The following is a 21397-nucleotide window of genomic DNA, read 5'->3' on the forward strand; positions in this document are numbered from 1 at the left end:
ACAGCTAATCCCAGGCTCTGCCCTTCACAACTAGATCCCACGTTTTCTATTTTTTTTTTTTTTAGAAAACAAAGTCGACAGGTTGTCTAAACTGTTTTTAAAAGATCTACTAGGAATCAGCTTTAAGTTGCTTTCATTCCCTAAACCTAGGCTAGAGACCATGTTCCTGGAAATCTATAGGCATAAGGATTCCACACCTCTTTTGATCACTGCCTTTTATGTCTCACAACTGTCTATGAGAACTTGAAAGTAAGTTTTCCTTGTTGGAATGGAGCTAGTCAAATTGAATAGAAAGGTAAATAGAAGTAAAATACCCTAAAGAGGTAATTGGTGTAATTCAATGACTAGAAAGATGGGGAACCACCTGACTCCAACTTGGGAGATGAAGGTGTCATGTCAAAAGTTTGGATTTTGATGTGATGGATTCTGAAACTTGTTTCTATATGTTTCTTTTTGAGAGACTGAGGGCCAGAGAGAGAGAGAGAGAGAGAGACCAGAGAATCCCAAGTAGGCTCTGCACAGAGCCTAATGCGGGACTTGAACTCACAAACTGGGAGACCATGACCTGAGCCCAAATCCAGAGTCAGATGCTTAACCAACTGAGCCACCCAGGTACCCCAGATTCTGACATTCAATCATGTTCTGCTTCAAGAGAAAAATAAGAGGCCCTAGATCTTCAAGGATCTAGAAAAGGGAGGGCCCCAAACAAGAGCAGGGTAGTGTGTCTAACATAACCAAGGAGATAGAAAATGTTACCAAAATTCATATCCTGCTCCATGCTGGAGCAGGTTTTGCCCAGACTTGGGTATGAAATCCCTTGAAACTCTGATGGCCAATCAAACTATCTCATTCCAATCAAGACCATCTCAGTCTTCTGAATAGAGCTCTGGCACAATCATGATGAGGAAGTCCTGCGGAAGTAGACAGCAGGGAGAGAACAAGAAAAAGGCCTGTGGGCATTCTAGGCTTCTCTGTTGCTCCAAAGATTGGGAAAGGAGAGGCCTAAACTTCAGAGACCTTGCACCAAGGGTGCAGTCAGTTTGGGCCCCAATCTCAGCTCTCTGAATCCTGGGCCACCCGGGAGGGTGGGCTTCCTCAGATCATCCACGGCGCCTGGCTCTGCAAAAGGAGATTAAGCAGGTAGGTCTCCACACTGCTCAAGCCCAAATTTCTTGCGTACCTCTCTCATACAGAGCTGTAGGGGAAAGAAACGAGCCTGGCAGGGTTCCCTCCCCATCACCACCAAGCGGTGAACTTGAAGTGCTCAGCTCGTCACCCTCTCTCGAGAAGGAAGACACAGTGGAAGGCTATTAGTGTAGAGCGCTTTATATATCAAAGCTCAAACAAGAGGAGGAGGTTGGAGTCCCGGGAAGCTGAATCACGGCAAAGAGATTCCAACCCTCCCCTCACGTGCTTGTCTCAAGGCAAGCCTTCCTGAACATGCTGTGGACCCTCCAAACGTCAGGTTTCCCACTGTCCCCTTCTGGTCTAGAGAACCCAGTTCCTTCTGGGCCTCAGGGTTGGGGAGTACCTTGATCGGAAGGGACTAAAGGAAATCTCCATCACAGTCCCACCCCTTCGGCCAGCTCAGTCTGTGGCCTCCATCTTGGTCCCCCGGGGCACCAGGAAGATGGCCCCATCAGCGGCCTGTTGCAAAGCATACTCTTCAGGGGAGTAGCTGTTGCCGGCTTCATCCCGCAGGTGCTGGAAAATGTCACAGTACAGCTCTGTTAGCTGTTGGCGCATGACCTCCAGGGTCCGGTCAGCCTCCCCTCTGGCCCGGAGGAGCCGCTCCCGCTCGCTGCCCAGCCTCTCCAGTTCCCGCTCCAACTGCACGATGGTCTCCAACTTTCTCTTGCGACAGTTCTGGGCGGCCACCTTGTTCTTACCCCGCCGTCGGATGTCCCGGACCAATGCCAGCTGGCTCTCCGTCAGTGGGTACCGCGCCAACAGCTCATTAAAGTCATCTACCGGCAAGTTGACAATCTTGTCCGTCGGGAAGGGAATCTTCATGGCCAGGGCCCGTCGCTCATCCCGACTCCCCGCCTCCCCCCGTGCAGTGGACTTGGCCCGCACAGGGCCTGAGGAGGGTTCTAAGGCTAAGGGGGTCTCTGCAGGTGGCAAGGCATAGTTGGGGTGGGCTAAGGAATTGGGCATAAGTGAGTAGGGGTACTCCACCGGGTACATCTCTACATACTCGCCGCGCCGTCGGCCAGCCTCTGTCCCCTCCAGCTCAAGAGATTCAGCATCGCTATAGTTGAGGGATAATCCTGAGTCAGATTCTGGGTCTTCTTGAGGCTTGGGGGCCCCCCCTGGCAGCCCAATGTCCAGGAGAGCCAAAGGATCTGAGAGGGGCTCACTGAGCAGACCGGAGAGAGTCAGTGGCTTGGAGACTGGTATGGCCATGTTGCCATAGGAGTATGAGGGGTCTGGGACATGAGATGTGGGTGCTGGGAGCTCATAGGGTGGTGGAGGAAGGGAGAAGCCAGCATCTGGGTGGATTGAGCAGGGGCAGTAACTTGGGGGCGGTGGGGGTCCAGGGTATGGGGCCTGGGCAGGGGGCTCAAACGACGTCTCACTTGGAGCATTTAGTCCCTGCAAGAAAAGCCATAAAGAAGTTTTGGAGACAGGCTGAGGAAGAGAAACCAGCTCTCTCTCAGGATCAAGCTGGGTCCTGCTGAAAGACACAGTGAGATAATAACAAGGGAACAGAAAGGTGCTAAAAAATCACCCAAAGCTTCTTGTAAGGTTGCAGCGCAGCTATTTTAAGCAGAAAGCAGCTTAAACTTGAATGAAAGTCACTGAAGTCCGACTTCAGGAAAGACTATCTAATGTTGCAACAACATGGAATCTCCTCTTCAGAAGTTCTTACTGGGTTGAAATGGCTGCTCTTCCTTTATTTCCTTCAGGAACACAAGAAGTTGTTATCTATAATGACCCCCTCAGATGCCTTTCCTGCCATGGTTATCTGGGGTCAAAGGGTCAAGTTCAGACCCTGGTCATGCCCTGGGTGCCCAGCAGAGGGAGCTGCTGCATGGGAGGAGGGCTTAGGGCAGATCCTGAGGACCCAGGCACAGTGGCAGGGGAGAGAAGGGGGGGTAGGGGGGCAGGCAGAGCCAGGCCTGGGGGCCAAGAGGCACCTTGGGGAGCTGGCACTAGCTCTACCCTCTCCTCTTCAGTCCCTCTGTCCCTGCCCAGGTGCAGAGAGGAGGAGAGAACATGCTGGAAACAGAGCCCCCAACCCACATGGAGGAGCCACCGTGCTCCAGCCCAGCTGGGGACAAAGGCATCATTGTGAGGCCAACAGACACCCCTTTGTCCAACTAGCAGGAGGCGAGGACCCCGTCATAGTCTGACCACCCCCCTTCCCGAGGCCCCTGAACTATTGCTCTACTACCTGAGGGAAAGGGGCCCTGGCATCTGAGGGCAGGGGGAGGAAATGAAGGAAGAAGATGGGCAGGATTGGAGGAGAGGGGGTTCAGAAGGGAAGAAGGTGAGAAAGGGTAGGCGGGGCAGGAGGTGGGGTAGAATGATGTGAGCAGAGTGGCTGCTGGGAGCGCTTACACCCCCCAATCAGATTCTTCCACCACTCCTATCCCCTGCTCCTCTACACCCCTTTCCCCTTAATGTTCTGGTCTTTCATCCAGATCCCCCTCCTACTCCGACCCTTCCTTTTCCAGTCCCTGGAAGCTTCCCTGTTTGCTCCAGTCCCCTGCCTTCGTCCCAGCCAGCCTCCCTGCTTCTCTGCTCTTCCCTCCCCCAGGTTCCCCCAGCCCCGCTCACCTGCAGCTCAGTGATGGACATGATCTCTTGCCAGGTCAGTTCCATCTCGCCCAGCTCCAGAGTGGGCAACTGTGTCACCCTGTTCCTGCTCTGCTGGGGAGGACACGGGGGCATCCTACTGGGCCAGGGCCTGGTCCAGGGTCCCCAAAGCCCCAAAGGCCCCTGCAACCTGTGGCAAAGGAGAAACAGGCTTTGAAAAAAGAAAAAAAAAAAGAAAAGAAAAGGCCCCTCGAGTGCCCAGCAATTTTGTCCTGCCTCCATGGAGAATTCCCTGCAGCCTCGCCTGAGAGAAGGACAGGCCTCATCCCCCCAATTATGTTGTCCTCATCAACCAACTCCTTAAGCAAAGGCTTGTCTGCGGTGTGATCTCTGCCTCACCTGCTGTGGCTGTAGTCGGTTCCTTTGGGAGCACAGTAGGGCTTCACCTTCTTTTTCAGACAAGACGCCTCCTTCTCTTCCTCCTACTTCTTACTCCCCCAAAACCGTATCGCTGGGCAGGGCAGAAGTCACATCTTCTGGTTTGTTTTGGTTTGGTTTTTTTCCCTTGTTCTGGGGCAACATCAGGGATCACTCTGGCTTTCCTCCTCTGTCCTCAGTTTTCCTCCTCTGTCTCATGTTCTCAAGATGAGAGTAAGTGCTTGGGGATCCCCAAGGAGTGTGTTGTGGGAAGAGCCAAGCAGACTGCCCCTCCCCTTCTCTGAGATATGGCCCAGGCCTGGTGGCTGATAGCAGCCCTGCCTTCTCCTCCTATCCTGGCTCTGGGCTCCCCTGCTTGTGCCAGATAAGAGGTTTATCAGCTGGAGGCAGCAGAGGAGGAATGGTCTCTGGGGACACTGGACCTCTCTGTCCTATGTCCCTGCAGGGTCATCTCAGCCATACCCCAACCCACACAGCCAGGCTTCCAGGGTTCCTAAAGGGACAATCATAGCAGAGACCTATTAAGAACTACCAAGAACTGCGCTGATGTTTTCACCATCGTTATTAGTTTATGAGATTGATTTTTGCCAAGATCCTATAATGTCCATTCAGAGAGTGACACCCAACCTGGGAAATAACAGGCTCAGGTCTGGAACATACTAGCTAACTCTGCTAGCCTGTACTGGCCTCTCAGACCCCTTCCCATCCCACTCTTGTGTGTCCATACTCCGGTCCTCTATTGGTGGTCTACCGTCCCATATTGGCCAGTCAGTTCTGTGGAATCTCTTTTCTCCTCTTCTGGGGAATATCCTTTAGAGCCTTACATACACACTCCCCTTCACACCCTCACCCCCCGCTTTCTTTGATGTGGGTTCTAGCTGCTGGTCAGCCACAAAGCAGCAGTGTGAGGTTGGGCAAGGCCATCGCACTTCTCTGAGCTTCTGTTTCCTCATTTATAAAACCAGGGAGTTGGATAAATTGAACTCAGAGGTCCCTTTCTGCTTGGGCAGCTTAACATTCTCAACAAACCCTCACCCCTACCTTCATCTTCCTCTTTATCTGCCCCTCTCCTCATCCTACCTCCCTATTCCCAACACCCATCTCCCTGCATCTGTTCTCTCTGCCTTTGGCAAGAGATTCCAAGTAGATTTTGCAGGGGCCTCCCAATATCTTAGGGCCAGACCCAGCACCCTACCCCTGCCATATAAGTAAAGGCAGGCAGGCTAGGGGGTGGGAGAAACTTCTAAAGGGACAGAGGATAGGACTGGATGACTTCAAATTACATGACCTTAGATCACCACAAAGATGGCCTATCACAGCTATCTAATATGGAATTCACGCTTTGACTTACCCCAAATTAGCAAGAATTACAAATTATCCTTTTAAAGCTGGATCTACCCTAGCCCTTGCCCCCACCTCTTTGTTACAGTGCTATCCCCAGAGCTGGGAGCTGGTGTAGGCACAGGCCCTTGGCCAGTGGGCAAAGTGGGTGGGGTGTTTATGTCTGTCCAGGATGCCATTTCAACACCGGAACCCCACCCTCCCCCACCCAGGTTCTGGAGGAAATTGCCCAAAGGCAAAGTGAATGGAGAAGGGGTTTAGGGGTTTAGGGGGCAGGGACAATGCTTCTTGCCTCATAGTCCTTCTGCCCCTCTGCCCTCTGCCCCCCCCCCCCCCCCCCCTTCTCCCTCCTTGTATCTTCCTGGATCTGACTCTTAGGTGCAGTTCAAAGATCCTGCCCTAGGAGGCAGGAGACCAGGTTCTATGGCCTTCCAAATGTGTGACTTTGGCCAAATCACTTCCCCATTCAGTTTCTTCCATTAAATGGAAACAGGACCCTAGAAGCTCTTTGCTATGAGAGGCAGTATCTGGCATCTAGTTCAGGCAGTCACAAACTGGACGATGCACTGCATTCATCCATCATACTTGTAAAAACACAGGCTCCTTCCTGCAAGCCATCCCAGACCTACTGAATTGAATTCATAGGTGCAGGTACCCAGTAATCAGCATTTTAACAAGTGCCCTAGTGTTTCTGATGCCAGAAGCCCACCCCACCTTGAGAAACGCTCAACTAGTCCAGCCATATGTATTTACAGGAAAGAACACAAAGCCAGAAAAGAACCTGGCAAATGATTTCTAGACTTCTCTTAACTTCAAACCCATGACCCAGGCAAGGCTGGATTCTAGGCTGCCCTGGTCTCTGAGACTAGATATCAGTCCCTTCTCATGAAGACCAGGAGCTCAATCTGCCTTGCACCTTTGAGACAAGGAAATGAGAATCCAGAAGGGTCCCTCAGGGAGGCAAAAGGTCAGGGAAGAGGGAGTTGATGAGAATCTCTGGACCAGCTCCAACCATCTCCCTGGTGCCGCATCAAGTTTGTACCAGGCCAAAGGGGAGTAGTATGTTTTCCCCTAAATACTCAGGGATTGGTAGTGGTCTATACACCAGGCATAGTCCCCTCTGGGTCTTAGGAGCCTACCTTTCTAAGGATGGGACTGGAAGATGGGCTGGCAGCTAGTGATACAGATCAGGGAGGAGAGTGTAGTCAGAATTGGATCAAACAGAACATCACAGAGGACGCAGAAGCTGGACAGATCCTGGGAAAGGAGAGTGAGCCTCCCTGTGTCCCTTTTGCTTTACAGTAAACAGTTCCCAGTTTCCAGTTTCACCTGCACTTTGAGGTCACACAGCCATCTTCCTCCCCACCAACATGTATCAGGTAGGACTGAAGCCATCTTCAGGGACTATAATCCATCCTCCTTACTGTGATCCTGATGGTCCTACCCAGAAAGATCTTATCACAGGAAAGTGATCACAGAATGATATGGAGCTTTCTGCTTAAGGATTCGAGATGAGGACCATTTGGGAAGGGATGCCTTGACGGGAAGACAGAGATAGAGAGGGTGCTTGCTTCTGGGATCCTGTTCTGAGGCTTGTTAGACCACCCCGCCTCTCCAGGTGTCAACAGAAGCAGTGAAAGAATGGGCACGGATCAGCGACACCTGGGGTGTTGGAGAGGCAAGTGAGCAAGCTATTTAGAGAGGTTAAGAAGAATCCCAAAAGAGGGAGAGGCACATAGAGGTAAAATAGAGAAACAGAATGGAAGAAAAGGGGAGAGAGATTTGCTCAGAGTGAGGATTAGTCTCCTGGGGGCATACATGACTCAGACAGGTGTATGGGAACAGGGGAGAAAGGCCTACGTCTCTGTTATCCTCACTCAGTCCCTAGAAACCAAACCCTGGTCATTTGGGGGCCAATGACTAGAGAGAATCCCAGCCCCAGCAGATCTGATACCTCTCCTCTTCTGTTCCACGGCTACCCTGCCTCCTACTTCCCAAGCTGCTAAGATTTCCAGTCTGAAGGAACCGCACTGGGGGCCAGATGCCTTCCTCTCCCTGCTGGTTCCAGCTGATCTCTAACTTCCCCGGGGGCCTGGGAGAAGTGAGGGGGGCAAAGGAGGCAAGACCTCAACAGCCCTGCGCCCACCACTCCATCCTGCTGCCATGGTTGGCAGCTATCCAGGCATCCGGTGTCTCCGATTCCTCACCTTCCCCCAAATCTTCCCAGCTGGCCGGACAGGGCAGTGATGGACGGGAGTAGGGAAGGACGGTGCCAAATACCTGAGAGTCTATCGGCTCTCCAGGGGCAGCCCCCTGCCAAAGGGTTCTGCCTCAGCCCCTCAGAGGTGCCTTGGAGGACCCCTGCCTGGTCCCCATCTACAGCCTCTCACCCCAAGCCTCTCAGAGTGCTCCAGAAGCCATCAAGGTCTTCTCCCAGATGAATTCCCAAAGATGTCAAATTCCTAAACCCAGGGCAGCCTGGGAAGCCCTGAGATCTCCTAGGGACGTGAGGAAAGTTGGTTCTTTTCTCCCTCTGCCACCTCCACCTCCCCAGCTCGCCCCTCGGGGGATCCCACTGAAATCCCCCTCCCACCCTGCCCGTCAGGCACCTGTGCAGGGTCCAAGCAGAGTGAGGAGAGAGATGTGGCTCCGGGGTGCTGTCTCTGGGGAGGCTGGGCCTGGGCTGACACCTCCTGGGTGAGGATCTCTGCTACCTCTGAAAACGGGGGAGGGCTGCGCCCCGCCCCCGGGCCATTACTGAGCACTGAGTATGGAGGGAGAGCGCCCGGCGGCGCACCAGCCTCCACTGTGAAGCCCTCGGCCTGAGTTCTCCGTCCTTCCTCCAACCCTCCCCTTTCCCCGTGGCCCTCCTCTCCTCCTGCCCCTTCTGGCCAAGAGAGGAAACTTGAGCCCGGTGTGGTTTCTGCCCACACCCCGCCCCCACCTTGTTCCCCGGCCAGCGGGGGCACACACGGTTCCCAGCGGCTCCCAGCCCTCCTTTTGAGCCCAGGAGTCCCGCCAGGCCTGCGTTTCTCCTATGCACAGGATGAATTCCAACCCGGTAGCCCGCTCCAAACTGACCTCTAAACTTTATACAGGTCGCAACCTCCTTCCTTATGCCCTCTTGACTCTCTCTGAGACAGGGAAACTGAGTCACAGCGAGGTGGATGGCAGCGAAAGATAAGGACCTAATGTCTAGTGTCCCAGCTGCTTAGGCAGGTGGGCATGGAGGGCGCTGCTTTTATTTAAGGAAAGCCTGGGTTCTGGGAAAGAGGCAGGGGAGCTCTTTTGGGGAGGAGGGGCAGTTGCTGCTTTGATGTGTCCTTTCACCTGTAGCCCTCTCCCCTCCCCCAGCAGCCTCAGATGTCCTAGGACAAAGGCCTCTTTCTTGGCCAGGTTTGTTGTCAGTGTGTGAGGGGAGTTGGATGTGTGTGGGGGCGCCCAGAAGGGACATTATTCACCTCTCTTAAAGGGGGCCCTGGGTGCCAGGCCGGGCACCCGAACACATGGCAGCCGCATACTCTGGACAGGCCAGGACACCTGTATAGGGTATCAGGTTCATCCCCAGCACCCACAGCAGCTCTTTCTCAGGCCAGTAAGTACTCCCAGAAGTCACTCCATCATCCCTTGGCCTCCAACACACAACCCAAGACCCAGGCCAAACAGATCTCTCTCTGGAGACTAGAAGAGGCTTCCTTCCTCCTAGCTTACTTTTACTGACTCTTAGCTGTCAGGAAAGTCCCTCCTATGTCTAGCTTCAGTCCTTACAGCTGCAGCTGAGGCTTTTTCTCTGTTTTTTTCTTCTTATAATGTTCAAGTTATACTGGAAACAAAGAGTGGGAGGCAGACAGGTGTCACCCCAAGGCAGAGCTGGCACCCAGCCAACATCCTCTGATAGGCTCCTGTTCACTGTTCAAATAATGGGAATGTTCTGTTTCCTTTGGTAACGCATAGCTGCTGGGAGTCCTCCTCCAAGTGTTCCCCACCCCTACAGCCTTACATCAACCCCACTTCTCCCTTAGGACCTTCCACAGCCAGCAGCACAAGCAAGCAACTCAAGCGGCAGTTTGATACGGCTTCTTTGCATCCTTCTTGCAGCCTGTGTGTGTGGGACTGATCAACACCCACCCCAAACCCATGGTTACATCCTTTGGATTCCATCTCCTGCCCAGGAGATGATGATTCTACATGCGTGATCTGTGTAGGACAGGAGGGGACCCGCGGCTTCATTGCACGGCACATGTGGGTCCGGAATCTCTTGATGACCTGGCCGTGAATCTGGGTCACATACCTGGAATCTGGGCATTCAGACACAGCTCTCTCAGTGGCATACTTATTCTGGCCCCTCAGAGGGGATGAAGGGTGGCGATAGTCACACTGGTGGCTGATTAAATAATGATATCAGGTTACAGCTAGTCAACAGACGGTTATTGAATGAAAACTACCGGTTCAGGCCACGGTTGTGGCACTGCAGATACAACTGTGGATAACACGAGCCTCATCGCTCGTTAATTCATTCAACAAATATTTATTGAGTGTCTGCTATGTACTCCAGGAACACGAAGATGAATAAGACATAGTCTATGTCCTCACTCACAGTCTAGTTGGGGAATGACACTAATAAAGGTCTATATAAAGTGCTTTGGGGGCGCCTAGGTGGCTCAGTTGGTTAAGTGTCCAACCTTGTCTCAGGTCATGATCTCGCCATTTGTGAGTTCGAGCCCTGCGTCAGGCTCTGTCCTGACAGCTTGGAGCCTGGAGTCCACTTCGGATTCTGTGTCTCCCTCTCTATCTCAGCTTTCTCCCCTGCTCACACTCTGTCTCTCAAAAATGAATAAACGTTAAAAAAAAAAAAATGAAGAAAAAAAAGTGCCGTGGAGTCGAATTTCTGCTTTGTGAAATTCAGGAAAGGCTTCACAGAGGAGGTGACGATTGAGCTGGGCTGTGGAGAACGACTAGGGGTTCACCAGACAGAGAGGGGGAGAAGGGTGTTCCAAGCAAAGGTATGAAGGAACAGAGGCATAAAATGTGAAATAGTTCTTTGGGTCTACTAGGGTGGGGTGTGGGGTAGGAGCAGTGGAAGAGAAGCCTGGGAAGTTCGGAGCTAGATTGTAAAGTCTTGAAAGTCAAGCTAGGGAGGCAGTTTCCTACTTATTTCAGGGGGACAGACACGATCATGTACAGCAAACCGAGTGAACAGACAGTGTTCACTGAGGTGACTGGCCAGACAAAAGTGTCTCTCCCACCTCTCCCCGACTCTCCTCCTGTAGGAAGAGGCCATTACATCTGTTCCCAGGCTGTGTCCTGCCTCCAGAGCATCCTTTACAGCCTTCAGGGGGTGGGAATGATTCCTTCAGCTTCCGCCTCTCAGATTCCTGATGTCCAGAGTCAACAGCCTTCTTCTTCTTCTTTTAATGTTTATTTATTTATTTTTAGAGACAGAGACCATGAGCAGGGAGCCGGAGAGAGGCAGAGAGAGAGAGGGGGGGAGAGAGAGAAAATCCCAAGCAGGCTCCACACCGTCAGCACAGAGCCTGACGCCGAGCTTGAACTCACAAACCGTGAGCTGAAATCAAGAGTCAGACGCTTAACCAACTGAGCTGCCTGGGTATCCCCAAAGTCAACAACCTTCTATCTTAAGTCTTTGCCTTAATTTACGATTAACAGGGAATTAGGAACCTGAATGGGTTGGATCGTGCCTGTGGCTTGGCAAGGCAAGATACCTGAGAGTTTCCTATCTCAAGATTCTCCCCCTTCAGCAAAGGTAGCAGACAGAACATGGAGAAAAACATAGCAACAGATCTTTACTGTTATACCACTCTCCATCCATGCTGCTCACCTATCCCCAGAAGGCTGACTTGTCACCCCTGATGAATCCACCCCCCACCCTCACTCCAACGCATGTGCACACCACCACCAGCATCAGGTCAAGCCACAAGCAATGTTGCCAAACACCCCACTGGGTTATGCAACCAGCTTCCCGAGTAGGGCGGGGTAAGTAGAGGTGGAACCAGGGGAGGGCCATGGGTCCCAGAGGGAGATGGCTGCCTTGCCTGCTTGCCTGCTGGTCTGACCGCAGTGGCCCCAGGGGGCGGGGGCAGGCCTGGACCTTTATCAGTGCCCTGCAGGGCTGCACCCGCCACCCCCCGGCTTCCTCTCTCAACAGACGGAAAGGGGAGGCAGCCACAGGAGGCAAGGGGAGGGCTGGGCGTTATCCTAGGCACCAGAGCCTGGCGGTTACCCCGGATGGCTGGGGGAGGTAGGGATGGGGGGTCTGGGACCCCGGAATAGTTGAGGCCCCTCTTACTAAAGTAAACTGAGGCCCAGGTAGTAGAACCAGATCTCCTAAACCATCCATTGTTTTCTTCCTTGTGTTCTAGTTTGGGTGAGGATCATATAAAACGGTCTTTGAAGAGGTTGCTTTGCAGTGGTAAGAATTCTTAGAGGATTGACTCAGGCAGGAGTTGAGGGGAGACTGAGTCCCACTGTCAGACCAAGAAACCTTGGAGCTTATGGGCCTAAGGTGTTGGGTAAGACTGAGGTTCCCAGACTCCGGCATCTAAGAGCTATGTCCTGATAGCAGAACCTAGCCGTGAACCCCAAATGGATGAAGGCTAATAGATAAGTCCAGAGTGGCCCTGAAGGAATAACCCCCAGGGCTCACTTCTAAACCTCCAAAGAGATGTGAGCATGACACTTAGAGGAATGCAGGAGGACCAGATCCTGAATCCTGAGGCCTGGGCTTAAGTCAGCATTTCCAGGCGATGTGCCTTGCGGCAGCCCACCCTTTCCAAGCTTTGTCTCCCCACCTGAAAAATGGAGATAATGATGATAATACCTATTTGGTGGTGTTGTTGGGAAGATGAAAAGGAATCAATAGGAAATTGGAGTCTGTTATGGTCGGGGAGAGGGAAGCTTCAAAGTCTGAGGCTGCAGGGCCTCAGGGGCTTGAGGGATAAGACGACCCATCTGGAGGCCACACTCCTGTGGAGAGACGCTTGGAACAGAATGGCAGCCAGTGGGCAGCCTGACTCTGGGAGACATCTAGGCCTAGGATGCAGCAGTTGGTTGGGGAGAGTGGTGGCTAGACTTCCAGGAACTAGCCCTCAGGCCATGGCTCTCCCACCGCCACTATTGGGCGGGGACAGTTTTAGCCACACGATGGGCACAGGGCCAGCCTTATGGGCTTCAGCCACCTTCCAGGAACCCAAAACCCCTACCCCCACCTCACCCTGTCGCAATCCTCTGCAGGGGCGGGGCTGCCTAGGAAGTGCCACCCTCTGCTCCTTACAGGATGAAAGGCTTGATGCCTATTTTTTTTTTTTTTAATTTTAATGTTTATTTTTGAGAGAGAGAGAGACAGAGCGTGAGTAGGGGAGGAGCAGAGAGAGAGAGGGGGAGACACAGAATCCGAAGCAGGCTCCAGGCTCTGAACTGACAGCACAGAGCCCTAAGCGGGGCTCAAACCCACAAACTGCGAGATCATGACCTGAGCCAAAGTCAGATGCTTAACTGACTGAGCCACCCAGGTGCCCCTAAATCTTTTCTTTTCTTTCCTTCCCTTCCCCTTTCTTTCTTTCTTTTTCTTTCTTTCTTTCTTTCTTTCTTTCTTTCTTTCTTTCTTTCTTTCTCTTTCTTTTCTTTCTCTTTCTTTCTTTCTTTCTTTCTTTCTTTCTTTCTCTTCCTTCCTTCCTTCCTTCCTTCCTTCCTTCCTTCCTTCCTTCCTTTCTTTTCTTTCTTTCTCTTTCTTTCTTTCTTTCTTTTCTTTCTTTCTTTTGAGAGTGCATGAACTGGGGGATGGAAGGGAGGGGAGAGAGAGAGAATCTGAAGCAGGCCCCATGCCCAGCCCAGAGCCTGATTTGGGGCTTGATCTCACGACCCTGAAATCATGACCTGACCTGGAATGTTTAACCAACTGAGATGTTTAACCCACTGAGCTATCCATGTGCCCCTAAATATTTTATTTTTGAAGTTTATTTATTTATTTTGAGAGAGAGAGAGTGTGTGTGTGTGTGAGTGGGAGAGGAGCAGAGAGAGAGGGAGAGAGAGAGAGAATCCCAAGCAGGGTCCACACGGAGCCAGAGTCGGGGCTCCAACTCACAAACGGTGAGATCATGACCTCAGCCAAAACCAAGAGTCAGATGCCCAATTGACTGAGCCACCCAAGTGCCCCTAAATATTTTATTTTCTAATATTTTATTGTGTATATGAGTTTGTGCTTTATTATATTCCTCTGTAATAGAGATGGTGTAAACTGTATTGTACAAAACTTGACTCAGGCACTATAGCATTAAGACTAAGAACATGAATTTTAGGGGCACCTGGCTGGCTCAGTCAGTGAAGCACATGACTCTTGATCTTGGGATTGTGGGTTTGATCCCCACATTAGGTGCAGAGATTACTTAAATTAAAATCTTAAGGGGCACCCGCCTGGCTGGCTTAGGCGGAAAAGCATGCAACTCTTGATCTTGAGGTCGTGAATTTGAGCCCCATATTGGGTGTAGAGATTACTTAAACAAATAAAAACTTTTAAAAAAAACCTTTAAAATTTTGTTTTCTGAAGTTTTTATTTGTTTAAGTAATCTCTATACCCAGTGTGGGGCCCGAACTCACAACCCCAAGATCAAGAGTCATATGCTCTTCTGACCAAGCCAACCAGGCACCCCCCCCCAATTTTTTCTTAAAAGTTTATTTATTTTGAGAGAGAGTGTGTGAACAGGGGAGGGGCGGAGGGAGAGGGAGAGAGAGAATCCCAAGCAGGTCCCTCCCTTACTGTCAGCGCAGAGCCTGATTCTGGGATTGATCTCAGGAATCGAGAGATCATGACCTGAGCCAAAATCAACAGCTGGACACTTAACCGACTGAGTCATCCAGGCGCCCCCACCTCCAAATTTTTAAAAAATGTTTATTTATAAGGGGTGCCTCAGTCGGTTGAGCAACTGACTTCGGCTCAGGTCATGATCTCACGGTTTGTGAGTTCGAGCCCCCCGTTGGGCTCTGTGCTGTCAGCTCACAGCCTGGAGCCTGCTTCTGATTCTGTGTCTCCCTCTCTCTCTGCCCCTCCCCCACTCATGCTCTGTCTCTCTCTGTCTGAGAAATAAATAAACATAAAAAAAATTTTTTTAATGTTTATTTATTTCTCAGACAGAGAGAGAGAGAGAGAGCGCGAGCGAGTGCACACATGCGGGCAAGTGGGGGAGGGGCAGAGAGAGAGGGGGACAGAGGATCTGAAGCCAGCTCTGCGCTCAAACTCATGAACTGTGACATGGTGACCTGAGCCGAAGTCAGACACTTAACTGACTGAGCCACCCCGGTGCCCCCTGCCAACCCCCTTTGTTCTAAGAGCATGAATTTTGAAATTGGAAGCGCCTGCACTCTGACAATCACTTTGAGATCTCAAGCAAATTATTTAATCTCTCTGAGCCTAATTTTACCCACCTAGTAATTTGGGGGATAATAACAATACTTATATGTTATTGTGAAAAATAAATTAGTTAAAAACCAGGTATATATGTTTAATTCAGTGATTCAGTGCCTGGGATATAGTGAGCACCATTAAATGGTACATATGTATGTGGCACATCTGATATTATTATTAAGTAATTAAATTATTACATTAAATTGTTGTTAACTAGTAGATAAACATCTTATTGAGAAGGATTGCATTTCATGTTTTGTCTTTTTTATATATACAAGGTGTCTAGTTCTGAGCATAAACATTCTCACTCAATCAACAAATATTTCTAGAGTACTTACCAAGTTGCTAAATTTGGAGGATACCAAGAAAACTAAGTCGTGATTTTTGCCTTTGGGCACTCACAGTCTAATGGTGCAGACACATGTATAAACAGATTAGTGGATATGGCCAGTGATGTGAGAATAGGTAAGTTAATTTTGGGGGGAATGAAGGAAAAGGGACAACTATTTTAGGGAAGGCCTTGGAGAGGAGGTAACCTCTCAACTAGTCTTGAAAGATGGAAAAATCTGAATTTCCTAGGGAGAAAAATGAGTGACAACATACTGGGCAGAAGAAACAATATATGCAAATGCACAGTTGTGGGGGGAAAGCCTGTTAGATTTGACCAGTTACATTGTATGGAAACCCCAATGTTGTAAAAAGAGGTTTGGGTGGAGAGGAAGTTTCCTGACGTTTTCTGGGACAGCTGAATGGATCTTCGTGAAGAGATTCAGGGCCCACACCCTGCCTGGAGGCTAGTTGCCTATCAAAGTTCTCAGATAGCCCCCTCCCTCCAAGTACCCTGGGCCAATTTGGGTTGACCTCCCCTGGGAAAACTTAGAGGGCTTCACTGAGGTTCTTCCAGTCTCTAGGAGTGACCATCTTGGCCAAAACTGACAAGGAGGGGACATTCTGGGGTTCTCTTCACCTTGGTGAGCCTGGGCTCACCTTTATGTAGCACAGGGAGACACTGGATGAAAGTTGCCTAATTTGCCCCGTGCCTCTGGGCCCCTTCCAAAATTTTCTTGTATTTAAAGCTTCTTCCAAAAAGCCGTTCTTCACACTAGGGACTCACATTTTCCCTGTTGGCAATTCTTAAGTGTGTTCTCCCTGTTTGCAGCTGAAACCATGCTCGTAACCTGTATATCCTGGTCATATTTTCCCCAAAGAGATCACTTGCCAGAGAATGAGACACCCACAAGGAGGAAGGTGGAGGGCTCCTGGCCTTGTCTTCCCCAAACTATCAGCTTTCCTTTTCCAGAATGAAGGGACAGAAGAAAAGAGACAGAGATCCAGACTGAGGATTGGTGGAGAGCCAGAAGCTCAGTTACCCGGACAAGAAATGAAAAGCAGACTTCATTGTTTCTTACTCTCTGGTGGGAGGAGAGGTGGAAAGAAGAAATAAGGAAAGACCAAGGGTTGGAGAAGAAAAGAAAGCTGGAACAATTTAATCCAGATAAAATCTGAAATGTCCAAGTAATTTACCTTCTGTGCACCATTTTCTGCTTTTTCTTTTCATACCCTAACACCACTCCTCCCACCCAATTACCCCTTTTTCCTCAAGGACCTCTAAACCATTGGTACTATGTCTCTATTTTATTCTTTAAATAATCCATCAACTGCCCTTCATATCCAGAACTATAAACTTGCAACACTGTTAACTTCTTTGCCCTTTCCCCCCTCCATTCAACTTTCCTGGGGAAGAAAAAAAAAATCCATTCTGGGGAGCCTGACTGGCTCAGTCAGTAGAGCATGCTACTCTTGATCTCAGAGTTGTTAGTTTGGGTCCCATACTGGGTGTAGAGATTACTTAAGAAATAAAAAAAATTGGGGCGCCTGGATGGCTCAGTCGGTTGAGTGTCTGACTTCAGCTCAGGTCATGATCTCACAGCTCGTGGGTTCGAGTCCCGCATCAGGCTCTGAGCTGTCAGCACAGATTCTGTGCTGCTTTGGATTCTGTCTCTTCCTCTCTCTCTCTCTGCCCCTAACCCGCTCTCATTCTGTCTTTGTCTCTCTCAAAAATAAATAAATGTTAAAAAAATTTTAAAAAAATAAATTAAAAAAATTAATTCTGGTTAAATCCAACAATTTAGCCTCTCCACATCTATACCTAGGCAGCTAAATATTGATAGAGAAAATCTCAGATTCTTGCTGAATTGTATCACTTTATTTTTCTTTGTATTTAAAAAAAATTTTTTTTTATGTTTATTTTTTAGAATGAGAGAGACAGGGGCGCCTGGGTGGCTCAGTCGGTTAAGCGTCCGACTTCAGCTCAGGTCATGATCTCGCGGTCCTGAGTTCGAGCCCCATGTCCGGCTCTGTGCTGACCGCTCAGAGCCTGGAGCCTGTTTCAGATTCTGTGTCTCCCTCTCTCTCTGACCCTCCCCCGTTCATGCTCTGTCTCTCTCTATCTCAAAAATAAATAAACGTTAAAAAAAAAAAAAAAAAAAAAAAAAGGAATGAGAGAGCGCACAAGCAGGGAGAGGGCAGTGAGAGAGGGAGACACAAAATCCGAAGCAGGCTCTAGGCTCTGAGCTGTCAGCACAGAGCCGATACAGGGCTGGAAACCACGGACGGCGAGATCATGACCTGAGTCCCAAGTCCGATGCTTAACTGCCTGAGTCACCCAGGCACCCCTGACTTGTATCACTTTCAATTTATGCACCCAAAACTCAACATTGCCCAATACTACATTTCCCTGGTAAATTCTCATTTCTACTCTGCTCAATAACTGTTTCACACCTTCTGTCTTCTAAAATCTCCAACACCCCCTCCACTTCCCTCTTAGCAGATGACCTTGCCTCGTATTTCATTGATAAAATAGACGCAGTTAGATGGATTGTCTGATTTTTCTAATACCAAATCCACCAGCTTACTTGCACGCGTTCCCACATGCTGAGAGCCTTCTACCTTATTAAGATGAAAGAAGTATCCCTGTTCCCAACTAAAGCCACCTTCTCTCAGCTCTGTGAAAAGATGAGAAAATTCGATTCCTCTGATGTATAGCTAACATTAAATTCTGCACCATACACAGCAAGGTTGCTCTCTGTACAGCTGACTATGTGGTTTCAGTCCGGAGGAAGAGGCATACAATAATTCGGGGGGTGGGGGTGCTGAATTGCAAGGCGGCAGTCCTAAGAGTTCATCCAGGTAGGGGCGGGCGCCTGGGTGACTCTGTCGGTTAAGCGTCTGACTCTTGGTTTTGGTTCAGGGCACAATCTCACAGTTCATGGGTTTGAGCCCCGCTGCTGGTGTGGAGCCTGCTTGGGATTCTCTCTCTCTGCCCCTCCCCTGCTCGCACTCTTTCAAAATAAATAAATAATAAAACTTTAGGGGAGCCTGGGTGGCTCAGTCGGTTAAGCGTCTGACTTCAGCTTAGGTCATGATCTCGGCGTTCGTGAGTTCAAGCCCTGCTTTGGGCTCTGTGCTGACGGCTGAGAGCCTGGAATCTGCTTCAGATTCTGTGACTCCCTCTCTCTGCCTCTCCCCTGCTCGCACTCTGTCTCTCTCTCTCAAAAATAAACATTAAAAAAACATTAAAAAAAATAATAAAGCTTAAAAAAAAAAAAAAGAATTCATCCAGGTAGAATTCCCAACCCTTTCTCTTGGAAGAAAACAGCAGCTATATCACCCCGGGAAGCTTCCTCTTTGTGGTCTTAAGTTTCATCATAGTTGTGTGTTGGTAAGACACCTCCCACACTTCAGAGAAAAAGGCAGACTGCTGTTAGGTCAGAAAGAGACTACTGTCTTCTCTTGTCTCCCCAAGACCTGTTTCACTGTCAGGAGGTGCCTCCACTGAGCACCCAAGGCTTGAGGTGTCTTCACCAGTCATCTTGTGGAGGGAATGTGCTCACACCTGCAAGTCACCAGCAATGGCTGCTGGCACTCTTCTGTCTGTGATTACCAGTGTCTGTGCTGTTTTCCATTCTGTAGAAACAATCGGTGATTGCTTTATTTTTTTTAATTTTTTAAAAAATGTTTATTTATTTTTGAGACAGAGAGAGACACAGCATGAGCAGGGAAGGGGCAGAGAGAGCGAGGGAGACACAGAATGTGAAGCAGGCTCCAGGCTCTGAGCTGTCAGCACAGAGCCCGACGCGGGGCTCGAACTCACAAACCGCGAGATCATGACCTGAGCCAAAGTCAGCCGCTTAACCAACTGAGCCACCCAGGCGCCCCTCGGTGATTGCTTTAGCAAGAGGCAGAGCAAGCCCTGGGCTGGGAGTTGGATGAAGTGTTTAGCACCTAATCTGGGTGAACTCTGTGTGGCCCAAGGCGACCCCAAGTGTTTTCCAAATCTCTGTTCCACTCTAAAATGGAAAAACCAAACAAGAGAAACTCCTCTCACTACCTCTCCAAGTACACAAAGTAAGGCTCCTTCCACACTTGGGTTGATGTTAGAGTGACAAGAGATAGAAACATTGTTGATTTTTCTTCTTTAAGAGGATCTGGGCCTCAGCTTGAATGCCCAGAAGTTGATTTTGGCCCATCAATTCATCTTAGAACTCATTTATGCTGACCAAACTTAAAAGAGCATGAAGTATAAGCCATATGGTTGATTTAATGTCCTGCATATGACTTACGGTGGCCTAGACAATCCTCTTGACCAATCAAAATACTTGACAAGTTTGGAAATCAAACATTATAACTAGACGGCTTCTTAGTGAACAGGTGAATTTTTGGATAATTTTAATGGCTAATACAACTACCTCCATCTCCTTTATAAATATATAAAATATTCACTTATGGAGGCAGAACAGGAAATCTTCTTCCCTGTTACTGGAGAAATATTGACTTTTTTTTTTTTTTTTTTGGTTGGGGAGGGGGAATCCTAGGAGGATTATCTCCCCCTTTTGTGAAGACAAGGTACAATTCAATTGATTGGGTTTTAGCTCCAGCCAAGCTAATATAATTGATTCTGTTTATGTTCACTTCAGCCATTTTATTATAATTGATTAGGTTAGGGTTTGATTGTGTTAGGGCTCCAGCCATTCTACTTTAAGTGATTAGGCTGTAGAGCTTTAGATATATTGATAGAATTATGCTTTCCTGAAAACGACACCAGTTCATTTGCTACTTCTACATATGGCTGATCTCATCCATTACACTTTGGCTTTTCCTAATTTCACTTGTGTTACATAATCTTTAGGGGGTATTTTCCCACTGTTACTGTTCTGTGCTCACTGCAAACTGAAGAACTACAGTGGTTTCCGAGTTGCTCTTTTTGCCCTTCATCTCTCCTCGACCCCTTCCTGCACATGCAGTTGTCAAATGAATTATCTTTGTTTATGTTTTTTTCTTTAATTTTTTTTTACATTTATTTATTTATTTTTGAGAGACAGAGACAGACGGCACAAGCGGGGGGTGGGCAGTGAGAGAAGGAGACACAGAATCCGAAGCAGGCTCCAGGCTCCCAGCGGTCAGCACAGAGTCCGCCGTGGGGCTCGAACTCACAAACCGCGAGATCATGACCTGAGCCGAAGTTGGATGCTCAACCGACTGAGCCACCCAGGCACCCCTAATTATCGTTGTTTTTAATGTTTATTTATTTTGAGAGACAGAGAGAGAAAGGGAGGGGGAGAGAGAGAAAGGGAGGGGGGGGGAGAGAGAGAGAGAGAGAGAGAGAGAGAGAGAGAGAGAGAGAGAGAGAGAGAGAAAGAGAGCGCATGCGCACGCGTGAGCACGAGTGGGGGAGGGGCAGAGAGTGGGGGACAGAGAGAATTCCAAGCAGGCCCCTTGGTGCAAGCACAGAGCCCCACTCAAGTCTTGAGAGCCGTGACATCACCGCCTGAGCTGAAATCAAGAGTTAGACACTTAACAGACTGAGCCGCCCAGGTGCCCATCAAATTAAATATCTTAAAATGTCTTCCACGCAGCCTACAAAATAGGAAAAAATACTTGCAATTCATATGTCTGATAATGAATGGCCTAGTATCCAGAGTATATAAAGAACTCTTAGAGCTCAAGAACAGAAAGACAAACAGCCCAATTTAAAAAATGGGTAAAAAGGGGCGCCTGGGTGGCTCAGTCGGTTGGGCTTCTGACTTCAGCTCAAGTCAAGATCTCTCAGTCCGTGAGTTCGAGCCCTGCGACCGGCTCTGTGCTGACAGCTTGCTTCAGATTCTGTGTCTCCCTCTCTCTCTGCCCCTCCCCTGCTCCCACTCTGTCTCTCTCTCTCAAAAAATAAATAAACATTAAAAAAGTAAATAAATAAATAATGGGTAAGTTACTTGAATAAACATTTCTCCAAAAAAGATTTACAAATGGCCAGCGGGTACATGAAAAGATGCTCAGATCATTTGTCTTTAAGGAAATCAAAACCACAATGAAATACCATTCCATAGCAACTAGGATGGTCATTAAAAACAACAACAAAAATGGAAAACGGCAAACGTTAGT

The 21397-nt window shown here is 49.3% G+C and overlaps 1 protein-coding gene and 1 long non-coding RNA gene across 6 annotated transcripts; one reads left to right on the forward strand and one right to left on the reverse strand.

Moving 5' to 3' along the window:
* Positions 1–1310: 1310 nt before the first annotated feature.
* NFE2 (nuclear factor, erythroid 2) lies at positions 1311–8420 on the reverse strand. Of its 5 annotated transcripts, none has more exons than XM_007081421.3 (4): positions 8151–8420; positions 4162–4273; positions 3784–3952; positions 1311–2595 (listed from the first exon to the last, which is right to left on the reverse strand). In XM_007081421.3, exons 3-4 carry the CDS (start codon positions 3895–3897, stop codon positions 1588–1590), a joined length of 1122 nt encoding a protein of 373 aa, XP_007081483.2. In that variant the 5' UTR covers positions 3898–3952; positions 4162–4273; positions 8151–8420; the 3' UTR covers positions 1311–1587. The 5 variants fall into 5 exon arrangements, with proteins under 5 accessions (XP_007081483.2, XP_042848374.1, XP_042848373.1 ...); XM_042992440.1 differs by having other exon boundaries at positions 4162–4332; XM_042992439.1 differs by having other exon boundaries at positions 4162–4693.
* LOC122240364 lies at positions 3094–7296 on the forward strand. Its single transcript, XR_006219978.1, has 2 exons — positions 3094–3493; positions 6844–7296. It is a non-coding gene; the product is annotated as an uncharacterized LOC122240364 (long non-coding RNA).
* Positions 8421–21397: the final 12977 nt, after the last annotated feature.

The sequence above is a fragment of the Panthera tigris genome, chromosome B4 (assembly GCF_018350195.1).
Source record: "Panthera tigris isolate Pti1 chromosome B4, P.tigris_Pti1_mat1.1, whole genome shotgun sequence".
In the NCBI taxonomy this organism is placed as follows: domain Eukaryota; kingdom Metazoa; phylum Chordata; class Mammalia; order Carnivora; family Felidae; genus Panthera; species Panthera tigris.

Coding starts and splice junctions, on each gene's coding strand:
- NFE2 (XM_007081422.3), bottom strand. CDS start 3,897: ATGCCCCCGTGTCCTCCCCAGCAGAGCAGGAACAGGGTGACACAGTTG. Junction 2,596..3,783: donor TGTCCATCACTGAGCTGCAG/GTGAGCGGGGCT, acceptor CTTTTCTTGCAG/GGACTAAATGCTCCAAGTGA.